The 20,424-nt window shown below is 30.7% G+C and overlaps 3 protein-coding genes across 23 annotated transcripts in view; 1 reads left to right on the top strand and 2 right to left on the bottom strand.

Moving 5' to 3' along the window:
- The window catches only part of Msp300 (Muscle-specific protein 300 kDa), a 58,892-nt gene extending 51,541 nt beyond the window's left edge, over positions 1 to 7,351 (top strand). For 7 of the 9 annotated variants that reach the window (XM_035080589.1, XM_035080594.1, XM_035080592.1 and 4 more), the window contains 7 exons: positions 1,547 to 1,807; positions 2,356 to 5,279; positions 5,426 to 5,464; positions 5,579 to 6,091; positions 6,180 to 6,420; positions 6,760 to 6,815; positions 7,000 to 7,351. In XM_035080589.1, coding sequence (XP_034936480.1) covers positions 1,547 to 1,807; positions 2,356 to 5,279; positions 5,426 to 5,464; positions 5,579 to 6,091; positions 6,180 to 6,420; positions 6,760 to 6,815; positions 7,000 to 7,225 — 4,260 coding nt within the window. In that variant the 3' untranslated portion in view covers positions 7,226 to 7,351. The remainder of the gene's footprint in view (positions 1 to 1,546; positions 1,808 to 2,355; positions 5,280 to 5,425; positions 5,465 to 5,578; positions 6,092 to 6,179; positions 6,421 to 6,759; positions 6,816 to 6,999) is intronic. The other 2 variants (XM_035080595.1, XM_035080588.1) reach the window with 1 other exon arrangement.
- A 420-nt stretch (positions 7,352 to 7,771) lies between these two features.
- On the bottom strand, positions 7,772 to 11,579 carry Hira (histone cell cycle regulator-like protein). 2 transcript variants are annotated; one of them, XM_035080683.1, is made up of 10 exons: positions 11,488 to 11,579; positions 11,145 to 11,242; positions 11,008 to 11,070; positions 10,823 to 10,933; positions 10,130 to 10,740; positions 9,775 to 10,056; positions 9,395 to 9,696; positions 8,563 to 9,317; positions 8,204 to 8,485; positions 7,772 to 8,125 (listed from the first exon to the last, which is right to left on the bottom strand). In XM_035080683.1, the coding sequence occupies exons 2-10, from the start codon at positions 11,182 to 11,184 to the stop codon at positions 7,914 to 7,916; spliced, it is 2,658 nt and encodes an 885-aa protein (XP_034936574.1). In that variant the 5' UTR covers positions 11,185 to 11,242; positions 11,488 to 11,579; the 3' UTR covers positions 7,772 to 7,913. The 2 variants fall into 2 exon arrangements, with proteins under 2 accessions (XP_034936574.1, XP_034936575.1); XM_035080684.1 differs by lacking the exon at positions 11,488 to 11,579 and adding an exon at positions 11,349 to 11,404.
- A 2,799-nt stretch (positions 11,580 to 14,378) lies between these two features.
- Positions 14,379 to 20,364, bottom strand: lig (lingerer). Of its 12 annotated transcripts, none has more exons than XM_035080570.1 (10): positions 20,268 to 20,364; positions 19,071 to 19,274; positions 18,533 to 18,911; positions 16,834 to 18,422; positions 16,540 to 16,750; positions 16,258 to 16,466; positions 15,437 to 15,646; positions 15,253 to 15,375; positions 14,888 to 15,163; positions 14,379 to 14,793 (listed from the first exon to the last, which is right to left on the bottom strand). In XM_035080570.1, the coding sequence occupies exons 2-10, from the start codon at positions 19,203 to 19,205 to the stop codon at positions 14,542 to 14,544; spliced, it is 3,384 nt and encodes a 1,127-aa protein (XP_034936461.1). In that variant the 5' UTR covers positions 19,206 to 19,274; positions 20,268 to 20,364; the 3' UTR covers positions 14,379 to 14,541. The 12 variants fall into 12 exon arrangements, with proteins under 12 accessions (XP_034936461.1, XP_034936466.1, XP_034936465.1 ...); XM_035080575.1 differs by lacking the exon at positions 20,268 to 20,364 and adding an exon at positions 20,122 to 20,261; XM_035080574.1 differs by lacking the exon at positions 20,268 to 20,364 and adding an exon at positions 20,104 to 20,247.
- Between the last annotated feature and the right edge of the window lie 60 nt (positions 20,365 to 20,424).

The following is a 20,424-nucleotide window of genomic DNA, read 5'->3' as shown; positions in this document are numbered from 1 at the left end:
ATTCCATATCCTCTATGATCATTAAATAAAGCATAGTATGTTTACATGCTTCTATTATTATAATGAGCTTTTCGTTTTTTTTACATAATTAAATATTGATCTAAAAAGATGTTATCACTTGACTTAACTAAAAGGCTATATTTTATCAAGTAAACACAAACTATTTAATAAAATTAATTAATTATATCAATAACAGTATCATCTCTGCATACGTTATTTCATTCTCATTAAGAACATATGTGTTTGCTTTTACTTAATCTTTTCATCTTTGTCCCTCTCATCGTCACAATCACGTGCATCAATATTAGGGTGATGGGAGAATTGGTATTAGTAGTGGTAAAACATTCACCCTCTAAAAGTGAGGGGGATGTGATGTACATAAACGTAAAAATTCTCTTTTTTCTCCCTTTTCAACTTTTCATGTATGAATTCATCTCTCTTGCGCTTGCTCTCTTAGTAGCAAAAACCGTCACATCGATTTCCACAGTTGCCAGTTTGGTCCATGACCATACTCCAAGATAGTGTATTATTGCTTCACGCGTACTCTCTTATCTTAAATATTTTTCTTCATTTAAGTATTTTTATCTATAAATTCAATACTTGTGGTGTATTTTTAAATTATAAAATCTCAAACAAATTAAAAATAATAATTTTTGTGTTACTTTAATTATAATACCATAAATTAATTCAAATTCACTATTATTAATAAATTTATCAGTTAATGTGATTAATTTATATACAACGTACTTATGTGAATATGAATTGAATGAATATACAATGCAATTACGTCAGCATTATTTATTCAAGTTAAAATAATTATTTAAAAACACGTGTATTGAAATATAAACCATTCAGCAAGTTTAACTTCTTAATTCAGATAAACTATATGTGATAAACATGTGATTTCTTGTGTATTTCATATTATCAATAGTACCAAGTAAAATTCGATAATTATTTTAGTAAAATTTTGTAAATAAATACTTATACATATGTTAGTATGATAAATTAATAATAATTACAATGTGTACTCCAGAAGAATTAAAGGTATTGTTTTTTTATAAATAATAATAATGTAGTTGTTATTATTTGATAATTTTAGAATTTTTTTCAATCAATTCATGGTTTACTTGGTGAATTATTAAAAGAATTGTTGGATTTCCAAGGATACATATAATTAAGTAATCGATATGATATGAAATGGTGTTAAGTGAATTATAAATAAAAAAAAATATTGTGTTTAAAAATTGTTAATTTTTAAAAAATATTTAAAAAAAAAAGTAAAGAAAATTTTCTCGATAAACTAAAGGTGCTAAAAAAATCAAGAGAATTTACGTTTAGCGATGAATAATATTCCTTTGCAGACAGTATCCAGAAAATACTCCTCTATAAATATCACGGTATAATGAACAAGTATTCAGCTGTCTTGAGAATAAACCGAGCTAACATTCTTATAATATTTCGACTTTTCCTCTAATTTTGCGTTAAATTTAAAAGCCATAGCTATTTGTAAAATTTATATTTATAATTTGTTGATTTTGTCTTATAGGTTTGTGAAGAAACTCTTGCTGAACATAAACAACGGCTTGCAGAATTACGGGGTTTAGTAGCACAAATTGCTTCAGATGTTGGTCTCGATGCTGTCAATGGTCCTTTGCAATATGAGGTTGAAGCCTTAGGACGTCGCCTTGAAGATGTTCGTGAAACTCTAGCTACTCTAGCAGACACTGCGGATGCACGTGCGCTTAATCATGAATTAACACGTGGTGATTTATGTCAAACAAAGAATTTCCTTGATTCAGTTCAACAGGTAAATTGATGTCCAGTTTTGTTTTTACCATCATTATTTACTAAAAATATTTATAATAATATTGCATTCTCAAAAAATATAATCAAATCACATAAGTTGATTATACAATGTTTTATAAACAGTAATTAACTGTCTAAAATATTCAAGGCTATTTTATTTCATAATAACAAATTTCCAAGGATTTAAAAACAGATAGGAATTTTTTTTACTTTTTTAACATAATACACGTGTATCCATAGTTTATTATACATGTATATTACTTGTATCACTCCTCAGGGTTAATACTTTAGTACTTGAGAGGTGCGGCGCGCAGTAGGTGCTTGGCACAACTCAATCATCCTCGCGCACGAGGGCATATATTTTAATTGTAGTTTTGAAACAATTTGTTATGTCAAGGCCAAAGGACTTATCCTTCTATTAGGCTATTTACATTGGTCACGATATCTGCAATAGTTAGAATGCTCAATGAATAAACAATCTCTTTTCTTAAATATGTTACATACTTGAATGAAATTCTCCAAATTAATTGTATCTTTTTTTTTATGCAGAGCTTGTCATCTATAACAACGACAATTGGATCAGAAGAATCTAAAGAACAATTAAATCTTCTCCGAAATCATCTGTTGGCATTAACGAGAACTGAACCACAACTACAATCTATAAAAGACCGTAGGTTAGATATTGTTACCACAGAAACATCAGTTGTAGAAGTTTTACAATTATGGCAAAGTGTATTCCGCGAAACATTTCAACAATACCATCGATTGTCTGCTCGATTGGTTCGATCAGAAGATGTATCAGCTACGCTACGTCTTTGGCAAGAATATCTTTCTCATGTTCAAGAATTCTTGTCCACCGATATCCCGGGTGATTATAATGGACTATCCGAGCACAGAAATTTGTGTCAAGTTCATAAAAATTTATTAACAGATCAACAGCATTTAATATTATCTATTCAAACGGAAAAGAAAAGCCAAGATATTTCTGTAGCAGAACAGTTTAATGTTTTAACAAATTTTCATAATGAAACATTGTCTAAAATTATGGAGCGACATGCTTCAGTGCGAGATAGACTTGCAGCTTGGGATAAATACAAATCAGATCAAAGTAAATTATTAACATGGCTAAAAGATATTGAACGAGAGAAAAATCGGTTACAATTAAGATTTATACATTTACGAAGGATAGATAAAATTATTTCAAAAATTGAAATGCTTCTAGAAAAAATCCCAGCTGGTCAAGCTCAAATAAATTCACTTAATATTCAACAAGATTCATTATTAATTAATTGTGAAGAAGCACTGGCTGTTTCAGTACGAATGGAGCACGCAGCAAATACTCAAAGACTAACAAATCTTCGTGCTAGTCTTGAAACATGGCGAGATTTTGTATTAAGAATCCGACAATTAAATGCAAAACATGTTGATCAAACTACTACTATTACTGCAACTTTTCAAGAAATAAGTCAAGCATTAAGTACTGCATTCCATACTACTTCAACTAATCTTATTCAAGTAAAGCAACAATTAAATTCTTTACAAAATTTGAAAAGTAAGTTAATCGATACAACAACTAATCTCGAAGCCCTTGGAGTAACAACTGAACAACTTTGTGAATGTCTTAGTCCTTCAGACATGAAAAATTTAAATCAACACATTGCTTTACTTTGGCAGCAACATGGAGATTTAGAACATCAATTGGCATTATTAGCATACAAATTAGGAGAACGTTTAAATCTTAGAGGAAAATGGGATACTAGATTATCGAGATTTATTATTTGGGTGACTGATACAGAATCTAAAATTCATGGTTATAATACAACAACGACTATGGAAGAACCAGAAGAAGCCTTAAAAAAATTAGAGGGAGAACTGCATGCTGAAATGACTTTAAAGCAACGTGAATTTGAATGGCTTCAAACAACAGGCCAAGAATTGATAAATAATTCAAATGAAGATGAAAAAATAATATTGAAAAAATCCTTGGATGACTTAAATGAAAGATGGAACCAATTAATGAATGTCGGTAAAACTAAAGCTAATAAATTAATTGATTTAATGCAGACAATAAGCTTATTAGAAAAAAATATTGCGGAAATCAGAGGTTGGCTTGGAAAGATTGAACTTCAACTTGTTGATACATTTACGATTGAATCAAAGACTCAAAGTACAATTGATAAAAAATTGAAAGATCATGAATTATTACAGAAATCAATAGAAGAAGAAAGTGGTAAAATTGGTGAAATATTTAATCTTTGTGAAATATTATTAAATGATTGTGATGCCTGGAAAGTATCATTTAATACTGATACTATTAAAAATGGAATGCAAAGTTTAGAAAAAAGATGGAAGGCCACATGTGTTAGATCTGCTGATAGAAAACGAAAAATTATCATGGCCTGGAAACTTATTCAAGAGCTTGATAAAATTAAACAAGAACAAGAAAAGTGGATTACTGAAGTTGAAAATGAATTAAAAACTATAGAAGAATCTATAGAAAAAATACCAAAAGAAAATACTGAACAAACAATTTCTAGAGTAAAAATTATTTCGAAAAATATTGATGTACATAAACCAGCATTAATAATAGTTGAACAAAATTACAGTAAGTTATCAAAAAGTGGTTTGGAACCAGGAAACTTCAAAGTTCTAACAACAGATGTTCGTTCTTTATTAGATAGATGGCAAGCTCTTAAACCAAAAGCTAATTCAATCATCAGTTCTCTCCAACATGAGCAAAAAATATATCGTGAATTTATTTCGGCTCATGGATCAGCAGTCGTTGGTCTTACACAAATCGATGTTAAATTAACACAATTACAGCATCTTTCCCAAGATGATAGATTCAAGTATCAACAAATAATAGATATTGATAAAGATTTAACCGTTCAAAATAATATTCTCCAGCATGCTGATGAATTAGCGTTAATTGTGATGCAAAATTGTTATGCAAGCGACATCCCTGCAATTCAAGAACTCGTAGATGAATATCAATTACTTTGGCGAGATATCAAGACAAGAGTAACTACATTAAAAGCCAACATCGAAGAAAATTATAAGAAGGAAGTGGATGAAGCAGTTCAAGTAGAAACTTTGAAATTCGAACAAGATAGTGCAGTTCAAGTAGATACATTACCACGATTAATGAGAATGACTTCATGTGATGCTTACTTGATAGAGCTGCAATCAGCTTTATCAGAATGTCAATGTGTTTTGGAAGAATTAGAAGATGCTATTGCTCCTGAGCCAGTAGCTGGGCCAGGGATTGCATCAACTGCTAAACATATTGCAAAATTAATTGGAAGCTGTCAATCTGCTATTGAGCTTGTTAAACATTTACACAGCTTATTGATGCAAGATGAAAAATACAGTAATGAAGCTGCAAAAATTTTCCAAGTAAAGGAACTCAATACACAATTTGATGATCTATTAATTCGTGCTCGAGCTCGAGAACAGCAAATCAAAGAAATAAGGTCAGTTACTAATAAAATATTAACACTTAAATCACATCTAATAAATAATAATAATAATTCAGTCAATAATATAATTTCATATTTGAATATAGATAAACTCATTGTCATTAATAAACGTATTAATATTTTTATTATTGCATTAACAGATCACCATCAATTGGCTTATACTCTTTTTCATGTGAACAGTGAGTCTCTTTACAATCATTTGCTAATATTTTTTCCATTGTCTAACATTGATTAAAATTAATTAGTTTAAAATGTTTATGTACTAAATAATGGATCTTTAATTTTTATTATAGTGACAAAAGTCAATTGCTGATGTCCTGCCCCGTTTGTTCTCGAAGAAATTGGACTCAAGTTGACATTGATTTATGGAGACTAGAGAAATGGTTAGAATATGCAGAAGGCATTCAAAAAAATCAATATTCTCCGCCAAGTAATATTGAAGAACTTGAAGATATCATTCAGGCCCATCGTGAATTCTGCTTAGATCAAGACAGTCATAAAAATATCATTATTAGTTTGAATATTGTAGGATCTCACCTCGCTGATCATACAGATAGTATTGAAAAAGCAGAAGAATTACGTGACAGATTAATCACTGTAAATAGAAGATGGGATCTAGTTTGTCAAACTGCTAAATCTTGGCAAACCACACTTCAGACTGCTCTTATGAATAATCAACAATTTCATCAAATTGTTAATGAATTATTAGATTGGTTAGTAAAAACTGAGTCTTTGATACATGAAAATGAACCTATCGATTTGATGGAAGCTACTGATGTTATTAGATCGAAATTTGATAAATTCCGGTAATTGAAATTATTTAATTACGAGATAATAATAATAAGTCAAATAAGAAAATTAAATAATAATTTTCTTTATTTTCGAATATTTTAGAGAATTACAAAGCGATTTAGAACGTTGCGAACCACGTGTTTTATCACTTCAAGAAGCTGCTAATCAACTACTTGATGAACATTCTAAAATTCGTAAACAACTACAAGAGCTTAGACTTCATTTACAATCATTGAGACGATTAACAGGCATTTATACATTAAAACTTGGTGCAGCTCTTGGACTAGATCCACAAGAAGTGGGACTCACTACATCTTCTTCATTGGCTACTCTTTCACAAGATGTAAGTAATATTTTTTTACAATTATTATAGATGTAAAGTGGTGTAAACAGTCAAATAAATGAAAAAATTTTTGTAATAATGAATTTTAAATTTCAGCAATCTTTCGCATTATCGTAGTCTAAGCACTTAATAATTCACAATATTTAATGAAATAAGATTAAATATAGATTTATCAATAAAATTTGGATAAATAAAAATGATTTAAAGTTTTTATTACAACTTGTTAAATTTACAAAAAGATAAATAATGATCCAAAATTTATTGAAATTAATTTAAGTAGTATCACTTCACTTGCACCGTATTTTATAGTTTTGTATTTCTTCTTTTGCTCAAATCTAGCTGCTCGACAAAGCTACCTCTGGGACCAGTCAACTTAATCAAGCCTCTACAACAGAGTATGTTTTATTTTTAACTTGAAATTAATATAATTTATTAATATGTAATTAAATTAACAGTTTTATTTCAATTAATTTTTATTGACTAATTATTGAAAATAGTCATAAATTTACTATAAAAAAGATTAAGAAAAAGAGAAAATAAATTGTTATAATTAATTTATTATTTATGTATTTGTTGCAGTGGTGACAACGAAAGATCCAATGGCACAATATTGGTACGTGGATACCGTTTCGTAGGTCGTGTACTACGGGCTTCCTTACCTATTCAAGCTTTAATGCTTTTATTGCTCGGTGTAGCATCATTAGTTCCTACAGCAGAGGATGATTACAGTTGTATGCTTTCTAATAATTTAGCTTCAACACTTACTCCAGTACTAAATTATCCTAATGGTCCTCCACCGTTGTAAGAAAATGTTGAAAAAACTATGTACATAAAAGAAGAAAAAATTATATTGATTATAATTTAAATAATATTCATTTCAGTCTTATTGATTGATTTAATTATATAATTAATTTATTCATCATTTCTATATTATATTTATTAAATTGTATATGATAAAATTAAATAATGTAAAAATTATGACAAATTTTTTAATATTTGTAAAAAAAGTTTATTTAAAAATAAAAATGTCTATGGTGCTATTCATTAAAAAAAAATATAAATTGTGTGTAACACAACATAAAAACGATGCAACGTTTTTCGAAAATAAATTATATAATATAAAATTATAAATAATGCTTCAATGGTTGATAGAATAATATAATTTAGATAATTTTGGCGTATCACACGCAATGTGACCTCATTATGTATTTTTATATTAAAAAAAGAATGCTGTAATTGAAAATAAAAATATACAATTGAAATAATATAACTATCAATTATAATTTGATTGATTGTATAAAAAAATAGGAATTTTGGTGAAAAATGAATAAAGACTTATCAATGCCTTAAAAATAAATTATTTAAATTATGTAATGCAATATAAAAAATCGTACATTAATTTTGGAATTTTCTATAAATTTATACATCTTGATAAAAATATACATGTATTATAATCTTACGAGCAATATTACTATACAAATTTATCATTCAGTTTAATTTTTGAGCGCCGCTAATTGTTCAGAATATTCCAAGTATAATCTTTGCCAGCGTAAATGACCACCTATAACACTCAATGCATCTGATAAAAGTTTATGTTTTTTAATACCAAGTATCATTGGATCCCATGATGTACTCTTTGATGCTAGACTATGACTTGGACCCATTAAGTCATCTAGAATAATTCTTAATTTTCTTTCCAGTCCATCTATAATTATTATATAATTATCAAATTATTGCATTAATAAATAATTTAGTAAAATATTATAAATATATAATAAAATACCTTGTGTTAATATAAATGAAATTAAAGCCATAAACCAATGTACATATTCTTGAGAGCTTCCAAGTGCTTTTGATGCTAACAGCTGTTGTTCAAAGAACGAAACAATACTCGAACCACTATGAGGTGGTCTGGGATTTGGCATAGAACCAGCAACTCGATTTAATCCTTCTTGCAGAGTTGAGAGAGGTCCACGAGGTGTTCTACCACCAGCAACGGTAGATGCACTTTGTGCTGACCAACGCCATATTGGATCGTGACTATCACCAATCAATATCCATGTTCCTGAAAAACATTTATGATAAAATATAAATATGATATTTATAATTATTCTTATTAAAATGAAACACAGTAACACGTACCCATTTCTTTATTGTATACGTAGGCTCTTGCATTCGTAAATCCTAAATGTGGCATTCCATTATACAAATTACATGTTAAAAGAGATCCTCCGATAGCTGCCAAGTGACTTGCAGATGTTGAAACAATTAATCGTGATATATTTCCAATTTCCCATACTCGAACAGCTCCACAACATGAAATAACCATTACAACATTACCCACCGCATGAACTTTAGCTAATGGTGCTGGTGGAGCTAACGGAGGTGAAGGTCTTGATCCTTTTACAGGATCAAATGTATGTATACTACCATCTTCTAAACCTACAGCTATCACTGCTGCTGAAGCAGCTAAGGCTACAGCATTGTATCCTAAATAAACGTCCCATGTAGGTTCAGAGTCAGTACCACGAAAAACTTGTAAATGAGATAAATTTTTATTATTTGTTATCGTTACGGCATAATGAGCCGCTTGTTGAGATATCGAACTCATTGACTTTAGTGCTGGAAATACATGTTGTCCGATTTTTTCAAATACAATTTTTGGCCTTCTGTCGTGAGAATTATGATGAGTTTTCGAAGTTGACGGGTCTCGTTTTTTCAATGTAGGTATGGAAGAAGATGATGCATTTGTTGATGCATTAACTGTTGTACTAACGTTCGGTGTCACAACAACATCATCGCGTTTTTCAATTACAATTGAACTTTTTGTTTGTGAAGTACTAAAAAATATAGATGTATTTTTTACAGAAGAAAAAGATTCAGAATTTCCAGTATTTCTGCCAAAAAAAGAAAAAATAAATAAATAAAATTTATTATTGAATGTAATTATGGTATTATAATAATATTAACTTACACAGTATCGGGTGGAGGTGGTATAAACATTGGAGTAATTCGTCGTCGTCCATCAGACGTTTTTGTTTCGATTTGTTTATTAATAGGACCTTTTATCGAAGGGGAAGATGATTGTGATGAAAGACCATTTGATAAAGATGTCAAAGTATTGGCAGTAGTTGTAGTCGTTGTTGTTGTTGTAACAACATTGGTAGATGATTGAGTTGTAGATGTTTTTACATTTAATAAAACTGGAGATTCCATCACTGTACAACCACCACCTTGGACTAAAGGTTTTCCGTACAACCTTTCATGAAGACTACACTACAGTAGAAAAAAAAATTATTTTATATCTCCGAAATTATAAAATTTTATGATTATTATTAAGAAATATATATTTACTTGTTCAGCAGGATCAAGTGGTTGTCCCAATTCTTGTTGCGTAAATTCAATAAATGCTACAGTTCCATCCCAAGAACATGCTGCTAATCTTAATCCACAAGGAGACCAACTAGTATCGAGTACGGAATGAGTAAAAAGTTCATGAATTACAACAAGCGGCCTTTTAAGTGATGTCAACCACACAGAAAGTGAACGATCTCTTGATCCAATAGCAACACAACAATATTGTTGTGGCTTTAATGATCCTGGTGGTTTTTTTTGCAATATATTACCATTGAATCTCTGTGTTGAAAATAATTGTAAAAATTTCTTTCAATATGTTTTATAGAAAAAAAAAAAATTAATAAATACATACTACACATGTAACAGCTTTTCTATGACCAACAAAATCTTTATCTCGGGTCCAGCCTTCACGTTCAATTATTTGTGCTGTTGGTCCACCTCCATTCATAGCATGAGCTGAGACTAAATATTGGCCATCAGGACTCCATGATAATCGTAATACATGAGTAGTTCCACCACATTCATCAAAAGGTTCAGAAATTAACGTAGCTTCGCCCCAATCAGTGGTTCGCCAAACTCTTAATGTTTTATCATCTGATTGTGACGCTAAATATTTACCAACTGGATCCCAAGTCACACCTTTCACCAGTCCTGTATGTCCTTTTAATATCGCCACAATAGCAGGAAACTTTGAAGCATCCCAAATAATAACATTATTATCTACAGATGCCGATGCAAGCCATAGATTATGAGGAGCCCAAGCAAGGTCTAGTACGTCACCTTCATGACACCTCAATGTGGCTATACATCGCCAATTTTCTACTCCTGCTTTTCCACCAAATATTGAATTTGTACCACAACCCATTCCACTGCTTCCTGCTAATCTCCAAATCATTACAACTTTATCATCACCTCCGGAAGCTAATAAGCCACTAGGACTCCATCTTACACAATTAACACATGCTATAATATTGAAAATTAAGTTAATAAAATGTGATATTTTTTAAATATAATTAAGAAATTAAAATTAAAAAAAAAAACATACCCAAATGGTTATCTAATTGGCAAAGCATTTTTGGTACATTTTTATTTAATTGAACAGTCTCATTAACAACTGGTTCCATATTCCATATGACAACCTTACCGGAATCTCCTCCTGACAATAAGAAGAAAAGAAATGTATATTTTTTATTCATAAATGCTGCTATGATAGACTGAAAATTTGCATACCTTGTCCTCCGGTAGCAAAACGTTTGCCATCTGGATGAATATCAATCGAAAATATTGGATGATCTGTCAAAAAGAATAGCTAAGTATCTTTTCTATTATTTATAAAAATTAAATATACGAAAAATATTGAAACTTACTAGCTTCATGTGTCACCCAAATGGGCTTGATCAACTTCATTTTTAAATAGTATTTTTCTTTTTACACTACATAAATGTATAATTGTAATATTTTGAAACTGAAATGAATTATTAAAAATTAGTTAGCATAAATTTAAAATATAAATGCTTTTTTTCTTTTTAAATAAATTGTATGATAATCTACAATAATTACAAATTTCTAACCTCTAAAAACTTTATCATTTAAGATACTTGTTGAAATAAAAAGTATGAACATTTTTTCTATCGAAAAAAATTGTCAAGTATGTGAAGTAATTGGAATTGTTGAAAAATTAAAATTTATACATATAAACTCATACTTTACCAGTAACTACCGGTACACACATTGATTGTATGATTAAACTGATGATGTAGAAATTCCTCAAACAGCATTTGGAGTAGTAGTGCAATTCTAGTTGAATTATTACACTGATTTTCTTGGTGTGTGTATACATGTGTGTATATTGTATATATGTGTTGATAATGTAGAGATGGAAAAAGCATATAGCTGCTGATTGTCAGATGTGCTAGAAGCTCTATCGATAAATAATCTTGACGTTTTTTAAATGTACTCAAAACATTTAAATATCAATTGCTAGCATCACAAAATATCCAGTTATTTTATTAATATATATAATTCCAATAATACACAATAAAATAATTATTTAAATCAATCATATCTCCAAAACTATCTTATTAATTCAGATACACATAATAGCATTGAACCCATCAAGTTTATTTATTAAAAGAGATCGATGGAAATAATGGATAAAATGTAGGGATTAGAAAAAAATAAATAATAATTAAAATTGAGAGTAAGATATCTTATTTATATTCTACTATTAGTATCTAACTATTATTAATAAACTATAGTTTATGATATTAATAATAATTACATTTATTATAAATTGCAAATTAATATTGATAAAATTATTATTTTATCAATATCTTTATTTTTATTAAATATTTATAATTTTTTAATCGTTAAAAAGTTAAAATACTCGTAGTAACTACAATTTTTTTTTTCTTTTCATTGCTCTCTTTCTGCGGTATTTCTTCTTTTTTAATTTATCTTTACAATTATAATTTTTCATGCAGAAAGAATATTAAAAAAATCTTTTTCAGTACATTTATTTCGAGATATTAATGTTTTATACACAGTATTCGCTAATATAGTAATAGTAATTATAGATAGTAGTTAGCAGTATTGGCGCAATGCAATTTGCACTTTCAATTGATCGGTTAATATTTGACAAAAATACAAAAATTACTAATTTATGACAATCATTATGAGAAACAAACTTTCACCGTCTTCTGATTATCAGACATCACTTTTTTTCCATACTTATATCGTGTATTTTATCTATTCAATGTATCACTGTATGATCAACTTGCGCTTTAATTTAATATTTAATTTTTTTTTTATTGTAAATTACATTTACACGGTATTTTCAGTTAAATGTTAATCATATATATATATAACACAGAATCATTATATCATGTATGAATAGTAAAAAAAATTCCCAAAGCAAGTTATGTGATTGATTCGTTTAAATAAACTTTAAGTTTCAAGACACTTGTTTTTTTTTTTATTTAAATCATTTATAAATTTGACATACGTGTACACGTGAAATTTGTTTATATATAATACGTAGATGGGGACCAAAAGCTCAATTATTATTGCATTTAATAAGTACAGGATAAAAATTTTAATTCAAATTGTGTATATTATGCTGTATAAATATATACACTTGTAAATCTAGTCACCATCAGAATTATTATTATAATTCATTGAAAAATAGACAAACGCTTTATAAATTGGTATACAAATTATCACGTGTAATCGTTTCATTGTAACTTGCTTATGGTAATGTGGCTAATATCCAAGTCATTATATTTATATAATTTTTTCAATGATTATTTGTTAATTATTATTCATGTACAATATTTTTTGCATGTAAAAAAAGAAAATAATGTTATATTATTTTAGAGTAGACAGAATTATTTTGTAGCGTTGCTCGTTTATTGTGAATAATTTATCGAGCAATTGAGTTTCATAATTTTATTATTACAGAACAAATTTAATGAATACATGTATACAAGTACACAGGACCCTCGACACTATTTAAGTCATGTGACATTAATAAAAAATAATGATCCGTTTTTTTGTTAAATCTTTTTAACTATAAGCCAATTGTAAGAATTTTAGTTTTTTTTAATTTTTACTTAACTTTGGTTATATTTTATATGATTCAAAACAATTACTTTTCCGCTTCATAGTTTAAACTTATAATTGATGCGGAATTAACGATAATTATCTTATAACATTAAACGGTTGTTTGAAGGATAAAAAGTGAAATAATAAAATGAAATACAAATAAACATTATTATGAATATTTGTATAGTAATAGATAAATTAATGATAAATTTTAAATGATACACCATTATTTTATTATAAATAATAATAAACATAATGTAAAAAGCTTAAGTAATTGTCATTGATTAGGAAGAATTTATATAAAAAAATCAATCTATTCACGGATAAATATTACTTTTAAAATTTTTGTTGATATACTTTACTTTATTACTTACTCAGAATATTGTTTTAAATTCAAATGCATAAACTTGTGATATACTCAATTATTGTTGTCAATTTAAATTCAATATAAAGGAAAAAAACTTAATTGGATTGTTTATACAATGTAGAAAATTTTTTTCAATCAATTACATAAAGCACGTTGCATCTAAATATATCAAAAGGACGATAGAATGTAAATCCACAGTACGAGAGCCCACGTGTTGATATAGTTCAGGCCGCCCTGTTATTCATCTTTTTCCTTACTAATCAGTCGTGATACAAATCAACGTCTTAGTTACAATTACCGCTAAACGTTTTATTTCGTTAAAGCGATTGCACTTTGAATTCGTTGCAAGCGTCAATTTCTCAGAAAAAGATTACAGGAATTTTTTCAAATAAATTTATTTTGATACCCATCCATAGATATCCACTTTAATTGAGATAATTTGAATTTTCATACTTTCATTTTACAAAATTTTCTACAATACACGAAATAAATGAAAAACAAAAAGATAAAAGAAATTAATAAACAAGTATCACCTAGTCGAATGTGCGATTTCATTCGAGAGTCTGTATCGTTCGCAGGCGGCGAAGGCGTATGTTAGCTCGTCTCTCTTTTTTTTCCATTCTCTATAATATTTTTTTTTTATTTTTCTATGTTTTTATGCGTACATAATTGCGCATTCTATGTGTATAAGAATTCTTCGTTTTAATCTATTCTTTTAATACAATTGCGTTTTTCGCAAAAACGAGCACGCGAAAGACGCGAGAGTATACTCGGTCTTTTTTTTTATTGTAGATTTAATTACCAGCAGCCCAATAAGCTGAACTATAGCCAGGCTTAGCCTGTGCTTTATTTTGTGAACTCGCATTGGATCTTTGACCTGAGCTATTACTGCCGTCCTGATGAAGTGGTTGATGAATATGTTGTGGCATTGTTGATATAAACAAATGTGGACCACCATAACCACCAGGCATTCCAGCACTTTGACTTCCAGTCAGTCCAAATGGAGGCGGAGTTGCTGAATGGAAAGTTTGTTTATCATAGGACTGCTTTAAAAAATATAAAAACATTAATTAATTATTGGGTATTACAGTTATTTGTTTTTCTCTCTATCAATATATTTCTTTAAAAAGAATAACTCACGTTTACTTTATTAAGAGCAACATGATTCTTGGCATACATAGTTGCACCAATATCAGTGGCTGATGATGCTCCAGAATTTGTGTTGCCAGTAGAAGTGCCAGTTTTACCAGTTTGGGTCCCACTATAACCACTGCTAGCACTCTTATAATCACCAGTGGGTCCGGTATTAGCGAGTGTATCATAACTTGCACCGCCTCCATATCCTGACCCATAACTACCAGGCTTTGCACTGTATGCACCGCTATTTGTACCAGCACTTCCTGCAGTAGCTATCTGCTGTAAAGAAAAGGTTATTTGATCATAATTGTATAAAATTATTTTTTAAATTTACTGTTTAAAAAAAATACATATATATTTATTCCTACCGGATAAATAGCTGGCCCACTATATTGAAAGCTTCCTGGCATTATTCCTCCTCCATAAGCAAAATAAGCATATCCCGGTGGCAATGTAGGATTCATCATAGGCTGTTGATGTTGGGTTGCCGTCTAAAAATTATATTTTTCATTATATCGCTATTTTTTTTATATCTCTTAACGGCAGTTTTACCTGTTGTGACATCGTTGATGGTACTGGTGATGCATTGCTGTCATTTCTTGCGAATCGTCCATCACTCATACTGGTATAAGCGCCTTGAACTCCTTGCACACCTTGTACTCCTTGGACCCCCGAGAGTGGATCGCTCCTTCCACCACCAAGACTCGTAGCTGGACCAGTTGTCTGATACCCCAGTGCCGCATCATAGTAACCAGTAGTTGGCTGCAGGTTAGTCAGGGAGGCCAAACACAAAACTACATGCATACACTGTGTACTCCAAATACGAGGAGACCTCTAACTAAATACCTAAGACAATCTATAGATGCACGAGGAAGATATACAAAGATACATAATGAGATGTCCAATAATTTACATGCGTAGAATGACATAATTTGACGTAAAGTTTCTCTTAAATTTTACTTGACTTTTTTTTTCATTCCACCTCGTGCTATCCAAGATATTTAATAATAAACTTTCACTTATTTACGACGCATCCCTGGAATTACAATAATCGCGCCAAAGTAATTGATGATAATAACACTGAATGAAATGATCTAATCATGTGAAATAATTATTTATAAAAATAATGATATACTAAAGCCACAAGGTGCGAATATAAACATAAATTTGTCAACTAAATAGAACAATAATTCAAAAATACATAAATATTAATAGTGAAAGTTTAAACAGAAAAATCAATTACTACCAAGCACCAGAGATAAAATATAATTGAACGACAACATTCCTTACAGCAAAAAGTATTAAAAGGAAAATATCTATTGAGTATTCGTGCGCGAATAAAATAAATTCAAAAATATCTACTATTGACTGACCATATGAGGTATTCTTTGTTGCATTAGTTGAAGATCCTCGTAACTATACATTGGCTGTTGGAATGTAGCATAAGGTACACCTTGACCCATGATATACGAATGACTGAGCATAGTAGGAGTCATATTGCTAGCAGCCCCTCCTGCACTACTAGCACCAGTAATACTTGCTCCTGTCACTGTACTACCAGTTGACGTACTTTTTGGTACAGCTAATGTCATATTGAATATCGTTAAAATGTTACTTATCTCAATTAATTTATATTACACAATATTATAACCTACCATTAGAACTTGATACTTTGGTTTGTGAACTGTTTACAGATGATGAAGAAAGTCCTAATGATGGAGTACTCGTTGTTGCTAAAGAACCACTACTAGTCGTTGCATTGCTATCGTATTGAGAGTCTTTACTAGACGCGTTATTATTCAACTTTGTATGGTTGTGAGATGTTTGCGTCTGAGTGTTATAATTACCATAGGCACTGCCGTAAACCTAAAATATTAATAGTAAAATAAATTATTATGCTATTTTTAATGATAATTTATCATTTAATAAATAAATAATTTTACACCCACAGAATGCGATGAACTTTGATAGGCATTGCTATTTGATTGAGTTATTGGTGACGTAAATGTCGTAGCGGACGGTTGATAGGCCTGTGATGATGATTGGAATGAAGAACCTTGATAGCTCGACGCTTGATAACCAGTGTTACTATTTGCTCCAGTATTTGATTGAGATACTTGATATTGAGCAGTAGTCGATGGAACAAATCCACCACTAGATTGATATCCTTGGTTAGACGTTGTTGTTTGATTATATGCCGATGTTCCTGTAGATGATTGTGCCGAAGGTGAAGCTTGACTAAACGTTGAAGCATTAGATTGAGGGTAAGATGAAGTACCACTATAGCCGGGTTGAGTAACGGATGTCGTTGTTGTAAAGTTATTTCCACTTCCACCGGTAACAGTTGGAAAAGATGATTGCACTGACTGTCCACTTGCTGATGAATAAGCATTATAATTACTAGATGCAGTAATATTTGATGATTGATACGATGTTTTTTGCGGTTGGTATGTTGTAGAACTTGTGCTGGTACTTCCATATGACATACCAGCATTATTTGGTGAGGCAATCATTTGAGAAGAAGTATTGAATGAACCACTTTGTTGTGCAGTGTCAATATCTAAAGTATTTGAAGATGTTGTAGAATTAGCCATTCCTGTACCTGCTACATTAGATGTTACATCCATTGTGGAGATGTTTGCAGCTGATGAATTATACTTATCAGCCGCCGTACTCTCGAGTGTTGTATTATCACCTCCGAATTCAAGAGCACCAAATTGGACATCTAAAAAGCCTATACTATTAACAGTATCACCGGGCATTTCGACTGCAGTTGAGGGAATTTTCGATGGTGGTGGTACTCGCGGTCGTTGTTTTTGTTGTCTCTGAGGTTGACTGGTCATATTCATTGATGAAAATGCAGATTGATTTGCATTTTTATAACTCTCGCTAGTTTGCTGAGTCAATTGAGTAAGATATTGGCTCTGAGCGGCAGTCAGTGTATTAGATTGCTGTGTAAGTTGAATTTGTGTTGACATACCAAGAGTTTGCTGTTGTTGTTGAGATTGCTGAGATTGTGATTGCATAAGAGATGATTGTTGCGGTTGTATTGACGAAACTTCCGTTAATTTAGACAAGTCTTCTTGTGGAAGCCCACCAAGATTCATAGCCGTTACATTTGTTTGAGAATTAGTATCTGGTAAAACTTTTGACTCTTCTCCGACAGTCTGATCATTCATTGATGTACTTGGAGTAAAAACTTTTGTATCTGCTAAAGAACCTGTATATTCTTCATTTTCCCAGTCTTCAGTAGGTTCAAAATTATTCCATGGATCACTCGTCATTTTAGAATCTTGACTAATTTGTTGTTGTTCTTCACTACCAGTCCAAGTATCAATCGGACGATTAAAAGTATGAGCACCAGAAGATGAATCACCACGATTGGCAAATGTACGAGGGCCAAGGCCTCTACCACCTCGTCCACCACGACCAGATCTTCCAGGTCCACCACGGCCTCGTCTTCCACCACCGTAGTTACCACCTTCCCGTACATTATCCTCCATATTTCTCTCATTTTCCTTGTTTTCCCGACCACGCCCTATTGAAAAAAATATATATATTAATCGTTATATAAATAAAAAATATTAAATATGTATTTGTCATTGCATATAAAATAAAAATATGTAAATTTAACAAATAAATACTTACAACCACGATTATCATGATTACCACGTCCTCGCAAACGTGGTGGTCCACCTCCTCGCTGATTACGTCTCTCTTCCCAATCGCCTCCACCGCCACCACCACTTTCTTCATGATCAGTCGACTGATCCGCACTCTGCTTAGTACCACTTGGTTGACGAGGTTTCTTCTTTTTCACTTCCCACTCCGTGGAAACACCTTCAAGGAGGTCATTCACAGCTCGATCAAAATCCCAATCACTGTCGTGAAGAGCCATAATGACCTCGTCCTCCGAACGCCGAGTAACTTCCATAATTTGTTTTATATGATCTTTTAAAGCTGGATCGTCAATACCGCCTGATCGAGTATCAATTATTTGTGCATGTTTTGACTGATCTTTATTAATCTAGGAATAATACATTATTTTTTAACTTAAACATAGTAAATTTGACATAGAAATTTTAAAAATTATTTATTTGTGAATTGTTATAAATAATATTTTAGTTATACGTATATTGTAAATTTGTGTAAAGAAAGTTGGCGTTTATAATGGAGTAGAAGTTACCTGTCCTTTTTCATGCTTAGTAGAATCTGTAGACTTTGTATGATGGTGTTGATCTGATTTTCCATGTTGTTGAGACTTGCTTTTGCTGGTGCCTCTCCCACCGGAGGACACCAACGATTTGTTGCCTGAACTCATCGCAAGCTACTAAATCCGTTTATCTATTTTCTTTGTCTATTACACCTATATACACGTGCTATTTACAATCTGTAACAACAAAATAAACATGTTATTAATATAAATTCAAAAGTTTATAAACATTAAATATTTAATCTAAGTAAAACCATATTCAATATTCATTTTTTGCTAGCACAACTATAATTGTGGAAGAAACGCCATTGTTTCCATAAACATGTATACCGGCGAGTAAAAATTAACGATAAAAAAGCGATAATTTAGAATATATAAATCCTTCAACTTATGAATCATCGTGTAACCGGTATCTTTAACCCGGTGTCTATTCGTCAAGAAAAATTCTACCTTTATTGTATGATCTATACTAATTGATAACCGGAAACGTCGTTCGCGTACCTACCCTCGTGTCACCACGATAAAGAGGCAAGATTAGCCTCGTGAAATCGTCACCTGTGGCAAGTTGTACGTTAAAGAAATAAATTAAAGAATTTACGAACGTAGTTTCGCGATACCATGTGCACGACGGACGCCATTTGTGGATTCAGGGGAAGGCTTGTCAAGCATCGTCGCGACGGCGGCACAACATACATACACACATGCACGCACATTACTATATCATTTTCACAAAATCTGTAGGTAGAATGGCGGATTTTAGACCGAAATGTAAATGCTTTAACTCACTAAGTATTGAGCCTCCAAGATAATAATTTATCAAATTATCGATAACACTAAACGCGCCAATTTTACGGTACTTATTATTTTTACAACCTAGGCGCGCATGAAGCTGTGAAAAATACACAATGTATTATCCCCCTGTACCTGGTTAGTGCGCTCTAAACGAAACTTAATCACGTGATCTCAGGTCTATACCCCCTGTTAAACACTTTGTAAGACGCTTTACCTAGTTCTTCTTACTAACCAATAAAGTATCACAATAATTAAAAACACAATTTTAATGATGCACTATTACTTTTATAGTAAGCCGTATATGTACATGAAAATTTTTTTATGCTATAATTATATTAAATGTTTCATACACTTGACTTTGTGTAATCTTAAGCTTACCTCCCGACCTATCGTCCTCAGTGTTTATTGGTGCCTTCACGACAACGACGATTTACATTACACGAACGTATATACGCCGTGTAATTTTTTCAGTTTAACAGATTCTATGAAAACCAGCCAAAAGTTTTCATTTTTTTTCTTTCGTATGTACAACATA

Source organism: Chelonus insularis, unplaced genomic scaffold, assembly GCF_013357705.1.
Source record: "Chelonus insularis isolate UGA/USDA-ARS -01 unplaced genomic scaffold, ASM1335770v1 contig_310_pilon, whole genome shotgun sequence".
Lineage (NCBI taxonomy): Eukaryota > Metazoa > Arthropoda > Insecta > Hymenoptera > Braconidae > Chelonus > Chelonus insularis.
The sequence above is the reverse complement of the archived record's forward strand: the minus strand, read 5'-3'. Positions and strand labels throughout refer to the sequence as shown.